Genomic DNA, 19,918 nt, shown 5'->3' on the forward strand with positions numbered 1-19,918 from the left:
TCTCTTCTAGGCGTCTGGAACTGGCAAGTCACCTGAAGCACTGGCACCTTAAAGTTCTAGAGATAGTGAAGCGTGGGCAACATCGCAAGTCCCTGGACAAGCTTTTCCAGGGCTTTAAACCTGCTGTGGAGGCCTGTTATTTCAACTGGCAGATGGCCTACCCTCTGGAAGGCATCACATACTGCAGTGTTGAAAAGAAGACTGCCACCTTCTCCTGGCCGAGGGGAATGCAGCAACAAAGAGCAGTACGAGCTTTTGCAGGAGGTATGGGGGAAACTCCTGAACCAGGAGGAGCAGATTGTAAAGCAACAGGAAGTGGTCAATCATTTCAGGAAGAAGTTGTAGTGAGGCCAAAGGAGACAATGTTAACCAAAAAGAAGGCTTTTTCAGTGAATGGAGGCGGAACTATGTTGGTTCGTCTGGGAGGGGGTCTCTCACTGTCTCTAGAAGATGGAGGAGGGAAGTGTTTCTACAAAGGGCCAGGTAGTGCCTCTGGTGGGAAGCTGAAACTGATCAAGGGCTTTGGGAAGGGGGGGATTTTAGGAGGATGCAAAAATATCAATTCCAAGCGGAGAGCCAGCAGTGAAGATAGCTCTCTGGAGCCAGACCTTGCTGAACTCAGCCTAGATGATGGCTATAATCTGGCTTTGGGGGCTGAGGCAAGCAACACATTTGAATTTCTTCCCCCGGCACCAGAGATGTTTCCCATCCTGAGTCCACTGCTTCACGAGTCATGCAGCAATGCATGCAGCAGTAGTAGGAGCAAGACATTGGATAATAAACAAATTAGCCAAGCCGTGGATGGCTGTCATGCTGTAGAGACTGTGCCACCCACCATCGTTTTCAAAGAGACAGACATGGTTGTGATTGATGCTTCAAGGAGATTAGAGGGTCAGCTAGAACAGGAGGTGGACTCAGAAGAGAACAAAGATGTGGATTCAACTAACAGTGACCAGCCGTTTGCCAGTTCATGCAATAATTCATTTTCTACCAAGCTTCCCGAAACAAGTGCTGGTATAGCAGCAGACAATGGAACACCCACTGTGTTTGGAATTGCTCAACAAGAAGCAGAAGCGGCAAATGCAATCGGAGTAGTTATGTGCGAAGATGACTATCAGGTTTACTACCTGAGCCCTGCTTCGGAAGAGGGAGCTGATAGACAGCTGGTTGACAACTACCAAGAGGAACCGGACATCTTTGCAGGGATCAAACCTTTAGAGCAGGAGGGACGCATGGAGGTGAGTTGAGATATATTGTTTACGAGAGACGATGAAAATATTCTTAGCCTTCATTTTTTGACATGGATTTAACGGATTGTTTATTTTATGTATACAATATAGTCAAGTGTTTTTTTAAGTATGATTTATTTCCAAATTTTACATTTTTAACACCATTACAGATATACAGCAGTATACATTCAAAAATGTAAAGGCAAAAACAGAACAGCAGCAGCATTATCAACAAAGTGAGAAAAAAACACACCATAAAAGCAAAAATAAAAACAAATAAAATGAATATAAATCCATGTAAATTTTTTTTTTTTTTTTTTTTTTACAAAAAACAACACTTTTATTAATCACAGTAACAATGTAGGGCGGAAGTGAAAGATTGGGGGGATTTTAAGTATATAATCTAAGATAGTTGGAGATGAAAAATTTCGGAAAGCCAGGAAAGTGCTTCTGGGCAAAGTCCCTGACTTGCAAAAACCTGTAAAATTGCTTTTGTCAAGGCCAAATTTGTCGGTCAACTGGTCAAAAGACGCAAACGTCCCGTTAACTCATTTAGTGCCAGCCGTTTTCAGAAAAGAAAACCCCCTGGGTGCCAGCCATTTTTGAGGATTTTGAGCGACTTTTAAAGGCTTACAGAATATTTTCTTCAATGATTATATTCATACAAAATCTACCAAATTAAAGGATGAACTCTCTTCTTTCAGCAGCAACAAAAGCTAGATCCTGCCCTTTTCCGTTCTTTAGTATGTGCAGTGAAACAGATACATTTTCGGGGTCTTTTTGTGTGAAAAGCAGCATTTATGCAACAGTAACTTCGATACTTGTATATTTTTTTTGCTTTTTGTCACGTTAGGTGTTTTGCATATTCCAGCTAAAACAACATTTAGGAATGGCCTTTGATTGCAAAATAATCACGTATTTAGCTAGATAATGTCCTGTGAGTGACGCGAACTCACCGGATATCACATCAGTCATGACGCTTCGTGTTATTTCCTGGCTGTTGACATGGCGACCGTGATCCTCGTCATACTAGATCTCAATTATAACACATTTCTGACACAAACACACAATTGTGATAATGGTGTAAAAATGCTTCAGCTTTTCCAATTTCCAGCCTGTCCACGCCATGTCAGGCTTACAGTGCTGGGTTTCAAATCTAAAAATGGTGCATCGCTTCCCTCTTCTGGCGGTTTCGCTATTAGGCGGCTTTTAAATCTTTGTGGGGAGGTACATCAAAGTGTCCTCTACCACTTCCCGTGAAGAAACGGAAACTACGTATTAATACGTGTTAGGCACTAAAAGAGTTAATGTAGAGATCGTCAACTGACCGAATCCCGGCAGCTTCCCACACTGCGAAAGCCCTGTCACTGACGGAGGGAGCAAACATAGGGTTTAAATAGACCGGAGATGAGTAGGGTATAGAGTTAATTCCAAAATGCCGCTTAAATTGAGCCCAGATTTTAAGAGCGTTTTTAACAATTCCGTTGCCAGAGTATGCTAAAGCTGATCAAGTCTGAGGGAAGCACAAAAGAGACTGCAAAGTAGAGGAGTTACAGGAAGCCTCCTCAACCTGCAGCAATGTTGGTGACTGGTCGCTAACATGGCACCAGTACAACAGGCTGGAAATGTTTACAGCCCAGTAATAAAATAAAACAATCGGGAATGCTAAACCACCTAAGTCCTCCGAGGCTTGGAGAATGTGTTTCCATATCCTGGGAGTCTTGTTGTCCCAGATAAACTTTGAGATTAAGCTGTCAAGGCCCTGAAAGAAGTGTTTTGGGATGAATACAGGTACACATTGGAAAAGGTATAAACATTTTGGGAGAACATTCATTTTAATGCAATTAATCCTGCCGACAAGAGACAAAGGCAGAAGAATCTAACGCAGGAAGTCTTCATTCATCATATGTAGGAGGGGTCGAGAAGTTGTAGTCTACTAAGTCCGTACTTTTTCTGGTGACACAGATGCCCACGTATGTAAAGTTGTTTATAGATACTTGAAAAGGAAGGTTAGAAAGGGTGTATGTTCTGGCAGCCATATAAACAGGCATAGGTTTGCTCTTTAGTATGTTTCGCTTATAGCCCGATATTTCTCCAAATTTGTCCAGCAAGGTCATCACCAGAGGAATGGATCTGTCTGGGTCATACATGAACACTAAGATGTCATCCGCATACAATGACAGCTTATGTATCTGTCCTCCTTCTGATACCAAGCATCTGGCTGGACCTAATGGCTGCCGCCAGTGGTTCAATGGCAATATTAAACAATAAGGGAGAAAGTGGGCAACCCTGACGCTCTCCACAACTAAGAGGGTATTCTGAGCAGTCGTCATTTGTTCGGACTCTGACACAAGGAGACGTATACAGAAGTTTGATCCATGTTATAAATTTGCTACCAAAACCATTTTTTAATGTAAAAAAAGATAGTTCCATTCCCCCCGATCAAACGCCTTCTCAGCATCCATTGAGATGACCACTTCTCGAATGGTAGAAGACGAAGTACAATATAAGATGTCCAAAAGGCGTCTGACATTATGAAAGGACTGTCTGTCCTTAATAACCCCGTTTGGTCAGCTGTGATAATAAAGGGTAAAAGAGTTTCCAGGCGGTCTGCGACAATCTTAGCCAAAATTTTCACATCAGCACAAAGATATAGAATGGTAGTTACTGCAGAAAAGAGGATCTTGGTCCTTTTTTCAGAGGCAGATATCAATCTCAATATAATGTACAGTGGTACGTTGACTTACAGGTGGCCCAACTATTTTCAATTTTTTTCAAGTTGCACATCGTTTCTCTATCGATTCCGTTTGGAGCAAAACCTTTACATGCAATTGAGTTTCAGGCAATCCCCTCGCTAGCTGGCGGCACCTAACTTTACAACAAAGTGTGAAAGTACATTTGTGTTATGTGCTCGCATTTTCTGATTTTTATACAGGTCATTTGCCAAATTAGATTTTTCTGTCACTAACAAAGTAACGTGCTCCTTATCATATGCGGCTGCCAAATTGGGGAGCCGAAAAAACAAGTTTGAAGCTTTATTTGTTTTGGTTGCATGGCACTGTCTTTGTTTCCTTCAGTGTAAATGGCTTAAAGTGAGAAAAGTCTCCCTACCTGAAATTTATTGATTTATTTTTTTTATTTTTTTATTTTTTATTTTTTAGGGGGAGTGAATACAGATAGTCATCGGCCGCTCTATCACAGTTCACTCTTCTTGCAGATTTTTTATTTTGTGTTGTTGAAGTTGTTACTCTGTCTTTGTGCAATATTTTGTATCCGTTGCTCTTGGGCTCTCTCAGTTAACACTATATTGCCAAAAGTATTCACTCACCTGCCTTGACTCAAATATGAATTTAAGTGACATCCCATTCTTAATCCATGAGGTTTAATATGACATCGCTCCACCCTCTGCAATTATAACATCTTAAACTCTTCTGGAAAGGCTTTCCACAAGGTTTAGGAGTGTTTTGTGGAATTTAAGACCATTTGTCCAGAAGCACATTTGTGAGGTTACACACTGATGTTGGATGAGAAGGCCAGGCTCTCATTCTTCACTCTAATTCATCCAAAAGTGTTCAATAGGGTTGAGGTCAGGATTGAGCAGGCCAGTCAAGTTCATCCACATCAACCGCTCTTATCCGTGTCTTTATGAACCTTGATTTGTGCACTGATGCACAATTATGTTGGAACAGGAAGGCGCCATCTCCAAACTGTTCCCACATAGATGGAAATAATATTCTTTAATATGGGTGAGCGAACTAATCTCACGTGATCACAACCCAATAAATATACCCAAATTGATGGGCTCCATTGAACCACAACCCTGCCTGTGTCCAATTCGCGCACAACAAAAATATTGTTTTTGTGGACATCCACTCACACGCAAACACACGGCACAGACAAGAAACTGAACGCACAATTCTTACCAGTTAAACACAAAATCCAAAAACAAACACCTGATATTATTCGTAATTGTAATAAAAATCATCATCCACTATACCCTAATATACCAAACATAAAAAGCATTGACTCAAACTCCCGAAGTCCATGCCTTTAAATATTCAACACCATTGTTTATCCGCTTTCCTAAATGACAAATCTGAACTCTTACGTATCCACAAGAGTCCTTTTTAAGAATTAAACTGGTATTGTGACTTCCATCATTCCTGTTTGGGCAAACATTCGACTGAACTGCGAATACTAAATAACTGTTATTTGGAGTATATTAGGTTTGAAAAGCATGTTGCATCTCTCACTCATTGGCAAGTCGACAATCCTGCTTGGTTGAAAAAATAAAAATAAATCTAAAACTAATAATTTTTCATCTGTCACGTGTGGGGCGTAGCTGGACCAAAGAGCAGGCGGAGGCAGATGTAAAATGATGAACAGGAAAGGTTATGGAGGTGGTCCTGGATGTGTTGGCAGGTGGCAGGCAGTGGACAGAACAGGTGGCCGGCTTGGTGGCAGGAATGACGTGGGTCAGGAACACATGGGAGCACTGGGAACGAGGAGACACAAGAGTAAACAAGGGAAGCGAGGAACAGTATAGCTTACTTGACATAAGGTGGGCCGTGGTACCGCTAGCAGAGGCTGCAATACGAGGATTTCCGGGAACAGGCAGGCTTATATACACCGGTGGTGTATATAAAAGACAGGTGCTGAAAACAGAGAGGGGAGGGGGGGGAGAGAGCACACAAAGTGCCCTCCCGGCTCCAATCATGGAACTGCAGGGCAGTATATGACATCAACTCTATTAAGTAAACATAAAATGCAGATTATCCCAAGAGCACAGCGACGACTCGTACAGGAGGTCACAAAGGAACCCTGGACAACATCTAAAGAACTGCCGGTCTCCCTTGACATATTTAAGATCAGTGTTCATGACTCAACAATAAGGAAGGGACTGGTCAAAAATGGCATCCATGGCAGAGTTCCAAGGTAAAAAATCAAAATCCAAACTTGAATCTGATTTATATGCTGTGGCATGACCTTACAAATGCAGTTCATGCTCAAAAATCCTCCAGTGTTGCTGAATTAAACAATTCTGCAAGGAAGAGTGGGCCAAAATAATCTCCACAGAGATGTAAGAGACTCATTGCCAAGTTATAGAAAATGCTTGATTTCAGTTGTTGGAGCTGAGGGTGGCGCAAACAATTACCAGGTTTAGGGGGCAATTTTCACACAAAGTCAGGCAGGTTTGAATAGGTTTTTTTTCCCCATCAATAAACAAAATCACTATTTAAAAACTGCATTTTATGTTCACTTGGTTTATCTTGGTCTGGTACTACTTAATATTCTATTTATTAACCCTATTAAATCTTTTAATCCTAAATATGACGTTCTAAAATTACTCAATTAACCTACCCCATTAAGCAGCTGTCCTTCAAGGGCAGGTGACATGCTTAATACCAATTACCAAATTACCTCGTGTGTCACCATCAGATTCTGACCAGCTGCTGACGCTCAACCCGCTCCGCCATCAGCCGGTCAATGTCCTTGGTTGCTTCCAGTAGTGTCCATTTCGCTCCCCAAGTCATCCCCCCCCCCCTGCATGACTGCACAGCATGCTTAGTCTCTGTCCATTTCAAGAAGAAGAATCACCTTTATTGTCATGAACGTGCATGCATGCACACAAAATTTGTTCTTTGCATTTTACCCATCACAGTGAACACACACACTTGTTAGTGGAACACACTGGAGCAGGGCGCAGCTGAAGCGCCCAGGGAGCAGTTCGGGGTATCAGTGGCTTGCTCAAGGACACCACAGCCGTGAGTCCGGGGGATGGTCCGGTCGGGGTCTTGAACCGAGGTCCCCCACGGTGGTAGGCGATGATCTTAACCATTGGGCCGCGGCTGCCCAAAAGTCATTCCTGGCATAGCCTCGTGATGAGATGAGATTGGACACACTGGGCTTTAGCTGGGATAAGCTTCGACAGCCTGCGACCCGAGTGAGGATAAACGGTAAAGAAAATGGATGGATGGATGGAAAGTAACATAAAGACGACAGCAAAAATAAGTTTTAATAAGCAAGCAAAGAGGGTTGTAACTGTCCGCAACAAGACCATCATAAGAATGGAATCAGATTTATCGTTGTGGATTAGTGACTGCAGAAAAATTTTGCTGGATACAAACGTTATCCGCACTAAAGCTAAAAAGCTTCATGAAAGCTTTGCTGACAGCGAGGAGGAGGATGATGCAGGGCCCAGGCCATCGACAAGTGCTGCTGCTCACCCTGTAGGCCCAGTAAGTTCATTTAATTCAACTCACAGACTCCATACGCACCATCCGCTCATTACCACATACGGCTTCCGCCACCGGCGACACTGAGCGGCTGCCAGATTCAAACGTGAGAAAGCACTCACCTCATTGGTGTCTTGAAATCTGAGACATGATCATGGTAAAGACAAACAGAAGCCACACTAACAAAACCTATTCAATGACGCCAATCCATTGATAAATTGTCTGTTAATGAATTTAATAGTATTTACTCGTATTTTTTTATTTAGAACATTAGAAATTGGAAATTCAAATCAAGTCATAAACGCAGGAACAGTCTTAAAGGGATAAAAATCACTTTTCCTCCCCTTAGTAATATCAGGGCTCCACACCAGATTTTGCACTGGTACCACTAGTACTACACTACTAATACTATTAATACATCTGCAAAAATGTCAACAATTCCGTTTTTTTCTGTCAATACGGGTTGCTGTGTGTACATTAATGAGGAAAAAAAATAACTTAAATGATTTTAGCAAATGCCCCTCCTGTAAGCCGTCACCTTATCGTGGTGGAGGGGTTTGTGTGTCCCAATGATCCTAGGAGCAAAGTTGTCTGGGGCTTCACGCCCCTGGTAGGATCGCCCATGGCGAACAGGTCATAGGTGAGGGAGCAGACAAAGCACGGCTCCAAAGACCCTTATGAAGAAAGAAACAAATGGATCGAGGTTTCCCTTGCCCGGACGCGGGTCACCGCAGACCCCTTCTGAAGCCAGGCCTGGAGGTGGGGCTTGAAGGCGACTGCCTGGTGGCCGGGCCTGCACCCATGCGGCCCCGCCGGGCACAGCCCGAAAGGGTAATGTGAGTCCCCCTTCCCATGGGCTCACTACCTGTGGGAAGGGCCATAGGGGTCGGGTGCAGTGCGAGCTGGGCGGTGGCCAAAGGCAGGGATCTTGGCGATCCGATCCTCGGCTACAGAAGCTGGCTCTAGGGACGTGGAATGTCACCTCTCTGGCAGGGACGGAGCCCGAGCTGGTGTGTGAGTTCGAGAGGTTCCGACTAGATATAGTCGGACTCGCCTCCACACATAGCTTGGGCTCTGGTACCAGTCCTCTCGAGAGGGGTTGGACTCTCTTCCACTCTGGAGTTGCCCACAGTGAGAGGCACCAAGCAGTTGTGGGTATACTTATTGCCCCCCGGCTCGGTGCTTGTACGTTGGGGTTCACCCCGGTGGATGAGAGGGGAGCCTCCCTCCGCCTTCGGGTGGGGGGACGGGTCCTGACTGTTGTCTATTGACTGTTGACTATGCACCAAACAGCAATTCAGAGTACCCACCCTTTTTGGAGTCCTTGGAGGGGGTGCTGGAGAGCATCGTTCTGCTGGGCGACTTCAATGCTCACGTGGGCAATGACAGTGAGACCTGGAAGGGCGTGATTAGGAGGAACGGCCCCCCCGATCAGAACCCGGGCGGTGTTCGGTTATCGGACTTCTGTGCTCATCACGGATTGTCCATAACGAACACCTGTTACGGCTGCGTCAAACGCAATATATTTGGACGCCAAAGCAAAACAACAGAAGATGCATGTTTACAGACTTTATTCAACAACGGGAGCACGCTGATGTGCAAAGATGACTATAAACAGAAAGTGACGTGACAGAAGGGCAACGTGAAAAAAAACATCTAGCGGACAGGTACTTAAATAAAGGACGGTGGACCTAGAGCCACAGAAGTAAAACACTAAAGGAATGCTAGGAGAACAAACTCTAACCTACATAAGGAAGTGAAACAAGAACAGAAAAACACAGTATTACTTAACTAGATAAGCATCAGACGAACAGAGCTACTGGCAGGACGGAATGCGCGAGAATGTAACAAAGCTGCCAAGCAACAAGCGAAGTACAATTTCTCGGCGTTTTCCTCCTGCATCTCCCATGCTTAAATGCACGACTGATGACAAATCACCACCAGCTGCATCGCGAGAGACTCCGCCCACCGACCTGCACCCAGGGACTGCAACACAACAGAAAATTGCACGTAGGAAACAAAAAAACAAAACAGGATAACATAATATGACAGTACGACACATTAAAGACAGGGTGGATCCTGACGGAAGGCGGGAGCTTGAGCCGTACGGCACCCGGATTCACGACAGCCTCCACCCCAAAAGGTCCAATGAAGCGCAGGCCTAGCTTCTTAGCACCGACAACCCTCAAGTCCTTGGTAGAGAGCCACACCTTGTGACCTGGGCAATACTGCAGAGCAGGAATCCTGAGACGGTCTGCCAATCGTCGGTTTCGCGCCGCTGTCCTGGAAAGAGCGCACGCGCGTCCCGCCATATGCGAATGGTCCGCCGGAGGTGATGGTGAACAGAGGGAGCGGAGACGACCGATTCCTGAGATGGGAACACTGGAGGCTGGTAGCCATAAGCATCCTTGAAGGGCGACATACCTGTAGCCGGACGACAGACTGGCAGAAGCTCCCATCGCCTTGCAGAAAGCCTTCCAAACTCCAGACACAAACTGGGCCCCCTGTCAGAGACCATATCCAAGGGAATACCATGAAGACGAAACACATGGGCAATGAGCAGGTTAGCCATCATCAGGAATGACGGCAACTTAGGAAGGGAAATGAAGTGGGCCATCTTGGAAAATCTGTCCACCACACTCAGAACCACCGTCTTGCCGCCTGACACAGGAAGCCCGGTGATAAAGTCCAGTGCAATATGGGACCAAGGGCTGGACGGGACGGGCAGTGGAAGAGGTAACCCCGACGGAGCACGATGGGAGCCCTTGTTGCGGGCACAGACAGCACAGGCCATCACAAATTCACGAATGTCTCTCCTCATTCCCGGCCACCAAAACTTTTGTGAAATGACAAACAGCATGCGGTTGACTCCCGGGGGTCAGGCAATCCTCGAACAGTGGCCCCATTGCAGAACCTCAGCCCTCTGCTACTGGGGGACAAACAGCATACCTGCAGGACAACCCGCGGGGACCTCACTCTTCTGCCCAGCCTCGGCATCCCTCCTCTCCACCTGCCACTGTAGCGCCCCCTTTGCCTGGGGAACGATTGTGTCCGGGGCGGGGTCCACCAGGGCAGGGCTGAAAATCCTTGGCAGAGTATCAGGCTTGACATTGCGGGAACCAGGACGGTAAGTGATGGTGAAATTGAACCGAGTGAGGAACAAGGCCCAACGTGCCTGGCGAGAGTTAAGTCTTCGGGCTGCCCGGATCTAAGAGAGGTTCTTGTGGTCGGTAAATACCTCAAACGGTGCCACGGCGCCCTCCAGCCAGTGCCTCCACTCCTGCAGAGCCAGAACGATGGCGAGCAGTTCCCTGTTACCAACGTCATAGTTATGTTCAGCAGGACTGAGGTGACGCGAGTAGAAGGCGCAGTGGTGCACTCTGGTCAACAGGGGATCGTTGGCATAATACGGCCCCCACTCCAGAATCCGAGAGATTCACCGCTACAATAAATGGAAGTTTTGGATCAGGATCAGTGCGAACAGGAGAACTGGTAAACGAAAGCTTAAGAACAACAAAAGCCGATTCAACTTCTGGGGTCCAAATAAAAGGTTTCTTTCCTGATGTAAGCCATGTCAAAGGTTCCGCCTTACACCTGTAATTCCGGATGAAACGCCTATAGTGGGGAATCCAAGGAACCTTTGCAAATGCTTCCTTGATGTCTGAGATGGCCAGTCGACCACAGCCTGTATCTTGGCTGGATCGGGTCTTAGCTGGCCCACCTCCACGATGAACCCAAGAAATTGAACGGAATGGGCATGAAATTCACACTTCTCTGCTTTGGCATACAGACGGTTCTCAACAAGTCTCTGCAAGACTAGTCGAACATGCTGCCCATGTTCTTTGAGATCTCTGGAAAAAATGAGAATTTCATCCAAGTAGACAAAACAGAATTGACCAATCATATCGCGCAGTACATCATTGATCAAGTTTTGGAACACAGCGGGGGCATTCGTAAGACCGAACGGCATCACAAAATATTCAAACTGACCAAGGGGAGTTTTGAAGGCAGTCTTCCACTCATCACCCTTTCTGATTCTCACTAAGTGATGGGCATTACGCAAGTCCAGCTTAGTGAAGATGGTAGCAGAATGCAACGGATTGAATGCAGAGTCCAACAGCGGCAGCGGGTACCTATTCTTGATAGTAATATCATTTAGGCCTCTGTAATTGACACAAGGACGAAGTGTCTTGTCCTTCTTATCGATAAAAAAGAATCCTGCTCCTACTGGGGATTTTGAAGGTCGAAATAGCCCCACGGCTAATGAAGACGAAATATACTCCGTAAGAGCTTCCTGTTCGGGTTTGGACACCTGGTATAGTTTAGTGTTGGGCAATGGCTCACCCGGAATTAAATTAATTTCACAATCATAAGGACAATGCGGTGGCAGGGATTGGGCTCTATCTTTACTAAAGACCTGCTTGAGATCTTGGTACTCTAGTGGTACAGAATCTAAATTTATAGATTCTAATTCGGGTGAAACGGGACCATCAGAGGTAGGTACAGCAGATTGCAAGCAGTGCGAATGGCAAAACAAGCTCCAAGTAGTGATCTTGGGGATGTGCCAGTTAATGTCTGGGTTGTGCTCCTTAAGCCATGTAAGGCCAAAAACAACAGATGCCAATTGGGTTGGCATAACAAAAAAGCGTCTGGTCTCGTGATGGTTACCTGACCAGACCAACCCCAGGGACTCAGTCTCATTTGTAACAATGGCGATAAGGTCCCCATTAAGATCCCTTACCACCCAATTTATCTTTCGAACATTTGAGTGTTTCTACGACCGACGAGTCCACAAAACAATCGTCGGCCCCAGAATCCACCAGTGCTGTAACTTTAAGGAGGTTAACATTAAGAGAAATCTTACCAGGGAGCTGAAGGCGACTAGTTGCTCGGGTGAGAGTCCTAGAAGCGATTGAACCAGTCTCATGCAACTCACAGTTATTTGTTTGGTCCTGGGGCTTCATGAAGGTTGGCTGACTTGGCACCGTCAAGCTGTAGCGGCGTGCAGATTCGATCCCGCCAGTCAGAAGTAGTTTCCTTGGGCATGACAAAACCTGGTGTCCTGGTAGCCCGTACTACAAACATACGTCGGTTGCGTTCCTGGACGCTGAGTCGTCGAGCAAACCAATAAGGTCCTCCAAACTTGTCGTTTCGTCACGAGCTGCCAGTTCATCTTTAACTACGGGGTTCAACCCGCGCCAAAAAATGCCGCAAAGAGCCAAGTCATCAAAGCCGCTCTCCGCAGCCAGAATACGGAAGGAAATAGAGTAGTCTGCCACTGTCAGAGAGTCTTGAGAAAAACCCAGTAAGCGACTGCAAGACTCTTTCCCTTAATGGGATGGTCAAAGACGTTCCTCATCTCCTCAACAAAAATCGAAAATGAGGAACACATCTCGGGACGCAGATCGCTAGTTGCCATGTTTCATGTCGCTGCCTTCTCTGAAAGCAGACTCATAACAAACGCGACTCGGGAACGATCAGTATGGAAGTGATTGCTGATCAAAAAACAAGGAACATTGGTGGAGGAATTGTCCGCATGATCCAAAATCTCCAGAATAACGTGGTGGATGGGGGATATTTGGCTCGCAGGTGCTTACAGAAATAGCAGGTGGCGTGTGTGTGGGAACGCATTTAGCCGAATCTGTAACATGGCAGGAAGGAGAGTGCAAACCTGGTCAAGATGTGAGTCAAGTGAACTACTTGTTAGTGAGCGCATTGATAGCAGACATAATCTCCCGGAGTGAGCGATCATGTTGGCTAACCAATTCCCTTTGGCTCGACAAAGTCTCTAAAACATGCTCAGCGCTAGAGAGGTCCATAATGGCCGAAAAATTCTGTTACGGCTGCGTCAAACCCAATATATTTGGACCCCAAAGCAAAACAACAGAAGATGCATGTTTACAGACTTTATTCAACAAAGGGAGCACACTGACGTGAAAAGATGACTATAAACAGAAAGTGACGTGAAAGTGACAGAAGCGCAACGTGAAAAAAACATCTAGCGGACCGGTACTTAAATAATGACGGTGGACGGAGAGCCACAGGAGGAAAACAATGCTAGGAGAACAAACTCTAACCTACACAAGGAAGAGAAACAAGAACAGAAAAACACAGTAGTACTTACTAGAAAAACAGCAGACGAACAGAGCTACTGGCAGGACGGAATGCGCGAGAATGTAACCAAGCTGGCAAGGTAATGGCAACAAGCGAAGTACAATTTCTCGGCATTTTCCTCCTGCGTCTCCCATGCTTAAATGCACTGCTGATGACAAATCACCAGCAGGGGCATCGCGAGAGACTTGGCCCACCGACCTGCACCCAGGGACTGCAACACAACAGAAAATTGCACACAGGAAACAAGAAAACAAAACAGGATATGACAACACCATGTTCAAGCATAAGGGTGTCCACGACTTTGTGGTCGTGTCATCGGCCGCATGTCTTGGACACCCGGGTGAAGAGAGGGGAGGACCTGTCAACTGATCACCACCTGGTGGTGAGTTGGTTCCGATGGTGGGAAGATCACGGTCCGACGTGGCAGGCCCAAACGCATTGTGAGGGTCTGCTGGGAACGTCTGGCAGAATCCCCTGTCAGAAGAAGTTTCAACTCCCACCTCCGACAGAACTTTGCTCATGTCCTCGAGTCCGAGTGGACCATGTTCCGCGCCTCCATTGCTGAGGCGGCCGACCGGAGCTATGGCCGTAAGGTGGTCGGTACCTGTCGTGGCGGCAATCCCCGAACCCGTTGGTGGAGACCAACGGCGAGGGATACCGTCAAGCTGAAGAAGGAGTCCTATCGGGCCTTTTTGGCCTGTGGGACTCCTGAGGCAGCTGATGCGTACCGGCTGGCCAAGCGGAATGCAGCTTTGGTGGTCGGTGAAGCAAAAACTCGGGCATGGGAGGAGTTCGTGAAGCCATGGAGAAAGACTTCCGGACGGCTTCGAGGAAATTCTGGTCCACCTTCGGCGTCTCAAGAGGGGGAAGCAGTGCACCATCAACACTGTGGTTGGGGCGCTGCTGACCTCGACTCGGGACGTTGTGAGTCGGTGGGGAGAATACTTTGAAGACCTTCCCATGAGGAACCAGAGTCTGGGTTCTCTGAGGCGGCCTCTACTATCTCTGGGGTTGAGGTCACCGAGGTGGTTAAAAAGCTCCTCGGTGGTCAGGCCCCGGTGGTGGATGAGATTCGCCCGGAGTTCCTAAATGCTCTGGATGTTGTGGGGCTGTCCTGGTTGACACGCCTCTGCAACATCACATGGACATCAGGGACAGTGCCTCGGGATTGGCAGACTGGGGTGGTGGTGCCCCTTTTTAAGAAGGGGGACCGGAGGGTCTGTCCCAACTACAGGGGGATGATGCTCCTCAGCCTCCCTGGTAAGGTCTATTCAGGGGTGCTAGAGAGGAGGGTCCGTCAGGAAGTCGAATCTCAGATTCAGGAGGAGCAGTGTGGTTTTTGTCCTGGCCGTGGAACAGTGGACCAGCTCTACACCCTCAGCAGGGTCCTCGAGGGTGCATGGGAGTTCGCCCAACCAGTCTACATGTGTTTTGTGGACTTGGAGAAGGCGTTCGACCTTGTCCCTCGGGGCGTCCTGTGGGGGGTGCTTTGTGAGTATGGGGTACCGAACCCTCTGATACAGGCTGTTCGGTCCTGTACGACCGGAGTCAGAGTTTTGTCCACATATCTGGCAGTAAGTCGGACTCGTTTCCGGTGAGGGTTGGAACCCGCCAAGGCTGCCCTTTGTCACCGATTTTGTCTAAGACCTTCCACTTTTTCCCCCTGATGAAGTCCTCTGTTGTGTTGGCAGTGTGTTTTGGGTCATTGTCTTGTTGCATGATGAAGCTTCTCCCGATTAGTTTGGATGCATTTTTTTGTAAATTGCCAGACAAAATTGTTTTGTCGACTTCAGAATTCATTCTGCAGCTCATTAGTTACATCATCAATGAAAACTAATGAGACTGTTCCAGAAGCAGCCATGCAAGCCCAAGCCATGACATTACCACCACCATGCTTCACAGATGAGCTTGTGTGTTTTGAATCATAAGCAGATCCTTTCTTTCTCCATACTTTGGCCTTTCCATCACTTTGGAAGAGGTTAATCTTGGTCTCATCAATACATAAAACTTTGTTCCAAAGCTTTTGTGGCTCATCTCTGTACATTTTTGCAAAATCCAATCTGGCCTTCTGATTCTTTTTGCCGATGAGTGCTTTACATCTTGTGGTATGGCCGGTATATTTCTTCTCTCGAAGTCTTCGAACAGTGGATTGTGATACCTTCACCCCTGCCCTGTGGAGGTTGGCAGTGATGTCACTGACTTGTCTTTGGATGTTTCTTCACACCTCTCACAATGTTTCTGTCATCAACTGCTGTTGATACCCTTGGCCGACCTGTTCAATGTCTGTTGCCCAGTACACCAGTTTCTTTCTTTTCAGGACATTCCAAATTGTTGTATTGGCTATACCCAATGTTTGTGCAATAGATCTGATCGTTTTTCCCTCTTCTCTCAGCTTCAAAATAGTTTGGTTTTCTCCCATAGACAGCTCTCTGGTCTTGCAGTTTTCACCGGTGAAACCCAAAGCCAAAAACAAGCACTATCTAAAATGCAACACCTGAGCAACTAGAAACACCCATCAGTCACGTACCAATACATTTGCTCACTTGAGTGGGTGGGTTCGAACAAAAGTTGCTCTGTCCCGAGTTGTTTAACACATCCAGTTGTAAATACCGGAATTCCTGAACTTTTGTCTCATATTTATCTTTTGATCTGAAACCCAAATGTCTTCATTATACAACAAAAACAAAGGAATTGACCTTGCCGATCCAATACTTTCGGAGTGGACTGTATCTTGTACTGTCCTTGCTGAACTTGGAAAGCGTCTGAGAGCGAGCCGCCACGTTTTTACGATGACGATGATGTTGACGTCATCGTGGCAGCTTGCTGTCAGAGGATTTCCCAGCATGCCTAGCGCCGTTGTATAGTTGTTAAAATGCTGTTTTAAGTTAGTCTCCTAATACCATAAATGTAATTAATGAGAATGTTGATCGAGCTTATGTGTGTTTAGTCCCTCTCTGCAGCTTTTGTTGTGACTTAACTACTTTCTTATGATTTTGCAACAGGAGTGAACATGTTATCTGGGCACATGACCGCTAGCTTTCAGTACGTTGTTCAAGCCGGCTAGCGTGCCAATGGTTGTGTGAGAGATGGAAAATACCTCTGTAAAGCCCCAGTATTAAAATTAAACACCAGGGTGCGCCACAGTAATACATACATTACTAAAGAACTAGTAAACCTTAGTATTCATAATAATACTGCAGTGTCAAAACTATACACAAGGGTGCATCACAGCCTCAATACACACAATAGAGGAGTAGATGAATTGTAACATTTTAAATTTGAACCTAAATATGATGTAAACTTAAATCACAAGATTTAAAACTAATTGTCTTTTCGAAAACACATCTCATATACCTCATTTCACTGTGAAGGCATTTTCTTTTACTTTTCTATACTATATATGTATCATGCGCGCCACTGACTTGAAGATTTTTTCGGGGGGTGAAAAATGCGCATTACACAGGAGAAATATGACAAAAAAGTGTTGTTTTCTTTAAATTGGAAGCACAACCTTTCAAGATGTTATTGCAGTACAATACCGTAGAATGCTATTATTCTTATTAAAAGACATTAAAATTGTTGGGGGGCTGGAACAGATTGGCATTTCAATGGGAAATGTTGATTTACAATGAGTGATTTGAGCTACAGTGTGTTCACAGAACAAATTAAACTTGTCAAGGTACCACTGTATATAATATTCCTAAAATAGTATACTGCTGTTTTGAATAGGTGCTGTTTGCATGTGCTGAAGCCCTGCATGCTCATGGATACAACAACGAGGCATGTCGACTGGCTGTGGATTTAGCAAATGAGCTTCTGGCAAACCCTCCAGACCTCAAAGTGGAACAGCCACAGACAAAGGTAAGTTCAGAAAGTTTCTCAGCAACTTAAAATATTTTTTTGTTCTTTTTGATGAGTCTGAACTCAGACATCTTGCACAAAATTGTGGCGCAAGTTAATTTTTGCCTACTTTTCAGTTTTTAATAATGTGGCCAGAATTATTTCCATCTTTCCAAACTGAGAAATATTCCACTGTTTCGTTTATAGTTTTTTTATTTTTTATTTTTTTTATTTTATATTCTAAGAGAGTTTTATTTTTCCAGTATTCTTTGTTTTGTAGTAACGGTTTCTAATATGATTCTGGGAATTTGCTTGTGTACGTATATGCGTGCGTGCGCGAATGTGTTTATGTACAGTACCTGCATGCGTTCGTGTAGTAGGCAGTGACTTGAGTGTGGGAAGGGAGTGCCAGAACCCTGACTCAGCTGTGGGGGGTGCGCGCTGAGACAATACCCTTAATTCTGCTCAAATGTTGTTCGTCTATTATTTCCCCTCACATGCAAAGAGGAAGGACTCAACTGGGTTCTGCTTAATACTTTTATTTACAGCCCCACGTTGGTTTTGATTGCATTCGAATTAAGGTTCCAATGTTGCAGTTACCTGAGTAGAATATTCAGTGGCTGAAAATAAGTATTTATCATGTCACCATTTTTCTCACTAATTGTACTTCCAAAGGTTCTATTGACGTGAACATTTCACCAGATGTTGGGAACAAACCAAGTAATCCATACATACAAAGAAAGTAGAACAAATAAGATCAGAAATTAAGTTGTGTGTAAAAGTGTGAAATGACACAGGGAAAAAGTATTGCGCACATGAAGAAAGGGAGGTGCAAAAAGGCATTGAAAGCCAAGACAACACCTAAAATCGATCAATAATCAAACGGCAATCCAGCCCCTTGTCGGTGCAAATGAATATCAGCTGGTTCAGTCCTGAGTCAAGACACATCTCATGATGGTGAAGAGTACAGACCTGTCTCAAGACCATCGCAAACTAATTGTTGCAAAACATAACGATGGCATGATCACTGATGGTGTAGTGGTGCACTCGCCTGACTTGGGTGCGGGCAGCGTGGGTTTAGTTCCCACTCAGTGACGGTGTGAATGTGAGTGCAAATGGTTGTCTGTGTCTACATGTGCCCTGCGACTGACTGGCGACCAGTTCAGTGTGTAGTCCACCTTTCGCCCGAAGTCAGCTGGGATAGGCTCCAGCGACCCGCGACCCTAACTAGGATAAGCGGTGTTGAAAATGGATGGATAGATAATGATGGCATTGGTTACAGGCGCATATCTAAGCTTCTGAACATTCCAGTGAGCAGGCTAGGGGCCATAATACTTAAGTGGAAAGCCAATTGTACCACCATAAATTTGCCTCGATCAGGTGCTCCAAGAGCCAAGAGTTGTCCAAGAGCCAAGGACCACCTGTGGAGAGATTTGAAAAGACCTGGAATTAGCAGGTACTGTTGTCACAAGGAAAACAGTGAGTAATGCACTCGGCCGCCATGGCCTGTATGCACACTCATCACGCAAGACCTCAATGCTGGAAAAAAAAGCATGTCATAGCTCGTTTAAAGTTTGCTGAACAACATTTGGACAAGCCAGTCAAATACTGGGAGAACATAGTCTGGTCGGATGAGAGCAAAATTGAACTCTTTGGATGCCATAAGTCCCACCACGTTTGGAAGAGAAATGGCACTGCACATCACCCGAAAAAACACCATATCAACAGTGAAGTTCGGAGATGGGAACATGATGGTGTGTGGCTGCTTTTCAGCAAATGGTCTGATAAACTTCATATTATTGAAGGAAGAATGAATGAGCAAATGTACCATTCTTGACAAAAATCTGCTGCCATCTACGGGGATGATGAAAATGAAATGAGGGTGGACATGTCAGCAGGAAAATGATCCAAAACATACTGCCAAGGAAACTCTCAATTGGTTTCAAAGAAGAAAAAATAAAGCTGCTAGAATGGCCCAGCCAATCACCTGACTTGAGTCCAATCGAAAATCTATGGAAAGAACTGAAACTTAAGGTCCATAAAAGAAGCTCCCCTTGTGTGGAGGAATGGGCCAAAAGCACACCACAGCAATGCATGCGACGAGTTTCTCCATACAGGAGACGTGTTGAAGCTGTCATTGCAAACAAAGGCTTTTGTACCAAGTATGAAATAAATACCAGTTGACGTGTTCAATACTTTTTCCCTGTGTCATTTCACATTAGACACAACTTAATTTGAGTTTGTGTTCTACTTTTTGTATGTATGGATTACTTTTTTTTTTTTTTTTTAACATCTGGTGAACCTTTCATGCCAATAGCACCTTTGAAAATACTGTATACCTAATGAGGAAAATGGTGATGTGTTAAATACTTATTTCAGCCGCTATATATATATATATATATATATATATTGCTGTCACTGTGTCTTCATGGGGAGCCACCGAACAATGGGTTTCTCACTTTCTTGGTCCTCAAGCTAGTGTCCCATAAAAAGAAGTCT

At 45.4% G+C, this 19,918-nt stretch overlaps 1 protein-coding gene across 5 annotated transcripts in view; it reads left to right on the plus strand.

Annotated features, from left to right (window-relative positions):
- The window catches only part of zswim8 (zinc finger, SWIM-type containing 8), a 231,123-nt gene that overhangs the window by 132,086 nt on the left and 79,119 nt on the right, over positions 1–19,918 (plus strand). For all 5 annotated transcript variants that reach the window (XM_061788842.1, XM_061788844.1, XM_061788843.1 and 2 more), the window contains exons 10-11: positions 11–1,238; positions 17,309–17,440. In XM_061788842.1, the coding sequence (XP_061644826.1) occupies positions 11–1,238; positions 17,309–17,440 (1,360 nt within the window). The remainder of the gene's footprint in view (positions 1–10; positions 1,239–17,308; positions 17,441–19,918) is intronic.

The sequence above is a fragment of the Phyllopteryx taeniolatus genome, chromosome 11 (assembly GCF_024500385.1).
Source record: "Phyllopteryx taeniolatus isolate TA_2022b chromosome 11, UOR_Ptae_1.2, whole genome shotgun sequence".
NCBI lineage: Eukaryota > Metazoa > Chordata > Actinopteri > Syngnathiformes > Syngnathidae > Phyllopteryx > Phyllopteryx taeniolatus.